A 5863-nucleotide genomic window follows, 5' to 3' on the forward strand; every position below is an offset into this window, starting at 1 on the left:
TCTAATATTATGTTGTTACCTCGTTTCCATAATATAAAATTAGTTTTCACTTTGAAATAAAACCACAAGACCTTTTAGGGCCAAACAAAGAAAGTGTTTTCAAGCGGTAAGTTTTATGTGTCAATTACAAAAATATGTTTAAAATTTTCATTGATATGAAACGGAAACCTCGTCATAGATTATTTTAACCCACCTCTATTCGCTACTTGCACGGTTCCGCCATTATGCACTATGTGCGGGGAGAGCCTCGAACTGGCAGCATACATGAAAGGAAGAATTATGTAACCTCACACAGAACGTTATGACTAGTTCAATTCCCATTCATGTATGCTGCCAGTTCGAGGCTCTCCCCGCACATAGTGCATAAGGGCAGAACCGTGCAAGTAGCGAATTGCGTCTATAAGGCAAGATTGCGCATCCGATAACTCATGCTCTGGTAATTTCGACCTTTGGTATAAATGTTTGGCGGAAAGGCTGTATAATTATTGTGCAACTCTGTGCTGACTGTGAAAGCTTATGAATGCCTCTTTAGCTAGTTTCTCTAAACCACGGAAGTCCCATAACATAATTATGTTTCTTATGAACAAAAATTAAAAATCACATTTCTTCCAAAAGGTGGTATCTATTTTGCAATCAATTTAAAGATACTGCTATTTAACTTGAAAGAGCAGATTCCATGTGATGCTTTACACGCCCCATTGTCTTCAATTTAGTCTATCACAGTTTCATTAGTATCCACCACAGTTCGGTTGGCCGTATCATCTGACGGCCCTACCTTTCTACTACGTTTACACAATGCTTTCAAACCTTGCTGAAATTGACTGTGTTTTAAAGCGTATATAAACGGGTTAAGAGTCGTGTTCAGAAAAGCAGCAACTACAGTGAAATGATACCAGGCGCCGTTGAAGTCTAACGGTCCTCCTATGTTGAATTGTAAGAATGTAAACTGATTAGGTGTCCAACAAAGAATGTATATAATGAACAGTAAGAATAACGTTATAGTGATATTTCGCCTACGCTTATGCGCTATAGTCTTTCTGTGGTGGTGTTCCGCAGCGCCATTCGATGAAGAGCCGTGTTCGTGCGAAACTTTCAACGCTTTTTCTTTACTGTTTAAAGTTAACAAAATCTTAATATAAGCGGATGACATGATTAAACAAGGGAAGAAATATTCCCAACAGAATAATATCACACCAGAAATGCAACCAGCGGTGAATGTCCAAGATGACTGGAAGATACACGACCCACTGGAAGCAGCATACATCCAGATGGGAAATATATACTGCATAATTGGTGCGATTAACCAAATGAGCGTAATTATGACAATTACATTACGGTAATTAAACACGATGCTATAACTAAGAGGATGGACCACCGCTATGTATCTTTCGATAGACATTGTGGTCAAGTTAAATGTCGACACCGCAAAGCACGAAAAAACGAAAAATCTTGACCACCAGAATCGGCATATAAATTCTCCTGTTGTACCCTTAATGGGTATTACATCGCGAAATACTCTTGTGGTACCAAATGTTACTAGTAGCACCGATGTTACGAAGTCAGCTACGGCTTGGTTTAATATAAACAGATTTACTTGGCTACGACGCCGACGTATGACTTTAAACACCATACAAACTAGCCCATTGCCTATTATGCCGACGGTGCCGACGATCCAATAGGTTAAAACAGATAAAAGATCGGTCGCAGATAAGGATTTGAACAATCCACCTTTACCAGGTATATCGGCTAGTAGTATTGATGTTGAATTCTCAGAAAGCGATGATATTGTCGAGTTATTCATTTCATAAATGCTTGAATGCAGTCTTGAAGTGGAAATATATAATCCTGCTTTGTCACCAATACGGCACCAAACATGCTAAAACATATTTCGAAGTATATAAATACTGCGCACAACTACACGTGTAATGGCAACTAAAGCTCAAATACCAGTGTGGTATGTGTATTGATGTGTCTCACACTATTAAAGTCCCCCGTTTGAGGTAAAGAGCATTTATATTTTTGGAGAGACTGCTTAGCGCTTATTTCACGTAAATCACACATCTTTCTAATTGTAACGAATGCGAGCCAATCACAATCCATTCGATTACAAACACATCCGTTATCTTTACCTTCGTAGTAGCAATTAATTGTTCTATTGCCACCCACTCCAAAGGCAATATTACTGGCATACGACTACATAAAGCCTTTAGTGAGTGGCGCTGTTGCGTCTCATGCTATAAAAGCTCTCCGTCTGAGACATAGTAATATTATAGAGGCTGCTTATATCATGAAGATCACACATATTATTTCAAATTGTAACGAATGGGAACCAATCAAAAAGTTTTTTCCAATTAGTAAGACTTATCCGGCATCTACAGGATGTCCCATAAAAAGCTAACTCCAAGAGACTATTTATTTCACGAAAATCACACATCTTTCAAACTGCGATTACAGACACATCCATCATCTTTACCTGTGAAGTAGCAATTACTTGTTCTATTGCCACCCACTCCAAATACAATATTACTGGCATACGACTACATAAAGCCTTTAGTGAGTGGCGCTGTTATCTTTCATGCTATGAAACTTCTCCATCTGAGGAATGTAACATTATAGAGGCTGCTTATATCACAGAGATCACACATATTTCAAATCGTAACGAATGGGAACCAATCATTTTTTTTCCAATTGATGAGACTTATTTAGCAACTACAGGGTGTCCCATAAAAAGCGGACTCTAACGAATGTGGTGATATTTTAGAATGTGTTTTAAGCAATCATTTTTAAAGCCTTTCACAAACATTAAAATGTTTGTGAAAGGCTTTCTACATCAACTCCTGTGGAAACGATTGCTGCCGAATTACGGGAAAACCCCGAGTTAGTCCACTGAAACGTACTGAATCGATTGTAAAAGACGTTTGTAGTGTGTTATCGGTGATTTCACTAAACATACAATATTCTTCTTTCCTGAATCAATTCAAAAGGGCTGCCACAGTGATAATCTCCTTTGTGTATAGCTCATTGGCTACTACTTTGTTTTTATAGTGGGTTTAGTTATGGAGTTGGTTGGAGGGATCTAGAACCGACTTTTTACACTTCAAGTAAAAGTAGGATATCTCCTAAGCGTAAAATGGTATGTTTCTAAAAATGAAAGTAGCATATTAATCATTCAAAATGGATGCCAAAATAACAATCTCATTGATGTGTATAGTCTAGTCATTTGGTAATTTTTATAGTGGCTTTAGTTACGGAGTTGGTTGGAAGGAACTAGAACCGACTTTTGACAGTCAGCTACAAAATGGGTGGCTATATGCAAATGAGTGTAACTCTGAATTGCAGTTAGCAAAAACAACGATTCTTCTTTTAACTTAGACGTTCAGAATCTGTTCTTTTCAATGATATTTTCATTTACAGCAGAACTTTTCTAGATTTCGTACAAAAGCGCCACAAACACGAGTTGACTTCATTTTGAATAACCATGTAATCTCAAATCAAGGTCATTTTAAAATCTGATTTGCAAGTACATGTTGTGTTCTCTTACACACTTTCTTCTCCTTAAATTACCGGTAACGTACTAGAAAATGTCATTTAAAATCGATTCAGGCCATGGAATTACATTATCTTTGATTTAACCTTTAAAAATATGTATTTTAAGGAGTCACTTTACAAGTGACCACGAGGACTAATGTGCCACTTATAATTTTGGAATCATACCATTTCGTACTCCGGCCATATCATACTTTTACTTGTAAAAATCCAGTTCTACAGGGTGTCCCAAAAAAAGAGAACCCTCATTGCGCCCTCTTTTTCTCCTATTTCTGAAAAGTTGATCAAATATGTTTTGGTATGAGAAAGAAATCCTTAATCGTTAGCTTTAGTAAACCAAAAGAATTATTTCAATCAGCTCACAACTTTTGAAGATATGCTCCTTTAAAGAAATATACCCGGTTTGTAATTTGGATATCAGAATATTTAGTCGTTGATTACTATAGATGTATAAGGTCCTACTCATACTTTTAATTCAACGTCAAATATTCGACGCAACAGTTAGTGTTCGATATTCAATCTATTTCCATTTAGATGTTTTGTTTTCATTATTGCAACTTCTAATGAATGTTTGGTAATATTTCATAAGTTATTTCTTGTATTTCTGTTCGTTTAGGTAACTTTTTCATGTATGCTGGATGGACCGTCAAATGTCTGATGAGTGCCACTGTAATGAAAGTGTTATTCCAATAAAATGTCATTGATTTATACTATAAATATTGTTAATATAGCTGCACCAGACAACAATATATAATTGATTTTCTGTCAACAAATATTCATGAATTGAAATCAGAGCACTTCCGTGATTAATAACGAATATATCGATTATCGATATAACGATATATAACAAATATATAAATATCGATATAACAATTATTCCGCGTCAACTATTTGGAGTATATATGTGGCCCTTAATATCAAAACGCCTGAGGGAAAGATGAGCATTGTGAATCATTCATCCACATTATGGTAAAAACCACAATTATTCCTCGTAAGTTCATCCAATGTCATTCCGTGGTGGTGTTTTGAATAGACAGGGGTGTAGGTAGGGGTTGAGGAGCCCGGACGAGGATACCAAATGACTCTAAAAACCTGTGAATGTACTGACGGAAATATTAATTCTCGACGCTAACTTGTTTTGCCCAGAGCGCGCGAGAATCTAAAAAGTTGGTGTGGGGTGGTAGGACCAATATTTTTCAACAAAAACAAATTCACACACGCTTAACATGGACAGCGATATGGTGTAACCTGACACGGCGTGTTCCCCTTGTCACGTGGCCCCTTGCATCCTCCTAGTTACGCCACTGCTACATACAACAGAAACAGCCACAATCATAATAACGGTTGTTTTATTCATTTTTATTTTTGGGCACCCTCTTATATTTTGCCGCCCTTCTAATGTGGCGCCCAGGGCACGTGCCCCATCCCCATTCCCCCTTGCTACGCCACTGGAAATAGATTTAATAACAATACTTGTTGAACTAATATTCTATACCTCGACTGTTTGGAGTGGCTCCCCAGCAAACCCAAACCGTTTTCGACCTCATTCGCAAAATGTTAAAAATTGTTGTTAGAAAACGTTTAAATTTCGGATTATATAAAGGGTGTGTAAAGGGTTTTTATAACATTAAAAAACGTTTTTTGATAAGTTACAGTAAATATTTTAACATAATGTTATTTAAGTGTTGACAAACATTTTGGCAAAGAATGTTTGCAAAAAGAGTTTACAATAATATTTTGCAAACATTTAAAAAATATTTTTGCAGTTTTGTGTTTCATACAAAAAGTTTTAAAACGTTTTCATGACCTTTTTATAACCCGACATTTAATGTGAAACGTTTATACCTAAACCATACCCCAAAATATAAATTGTTTGAAACGTTTTTAAAACGTTCTTGTGTTTGCTGGGTCCTAACATTCAAGCTTGAGGTTAAGATGAGCATTGTGAATCATTCATGCTCACTGTGGTAATAACCACGATTATTCCTTGCAAGTTCATGCAATGTCATAGCTTGTGTTTGAAAGTTTATGTGAAGACCTGAGCGCAAGAAGACCGTAAGTCCACTTGGCCCCTCAACATGTATATAATAAAGTTACGTATAGTTTCTTAGTGTTTTATAATGTTTAATACATGTTCCAGGGTGAAAACATCATGAAAGGCTGTGAAAGATTTGTTTTTGCCCCTGAACATGTATAAAACATTACCAAACTATAGGACACTATACGTAACTTTAGTGTATACATGTTAAGGGGCCAAGTGGGCTTACGGTCTTCTTGCGCTCAGATCTTCTGAAACTATATTCCTATATAGTAACGT

At 36.5% G+C, this 5863-nt stretch overlaps 1 protein-coding gene across 1 annotated transcript; it reads right to left on the minus strand.

Annotated features, from left to right (window-relative positions):
• Nucleotides 1–687: 687 nt before the first annotated feature.
• On the minus strand, nucleotides 688–2106 carry LOC140169037 (galanin receptor type 1-like). Its single transcript, XM_072192322.1, has one exon. The coding sequence runs from the start codon at nucleotides 1799–1801 to the stop codon at nucleotides 710–712; it is 1092 nt and encodes a 363-aa protein (XP_072048423.1). The 5' UTR covers nucleotides 1802–2106; the 3' UTR covers nucleotides 688–709.
• Between the last annotated feature and the right edge of the window lie 3757 nt (nucleotides 2107–5863).

This window comes from Amphiura filiformis, chromosome 14 (genome assembly GCF_039555335.1).
Source record: "Amphiura filiformis chromosome 14, Afil_fr2py, whole genome shotgun sequence".
NCBI lineage: Eukaryota > Metazoa > Echinodermata > Ophiuroidea > Amphilepidida > Amphiuridae > Amphiura > Amphiura filiformis.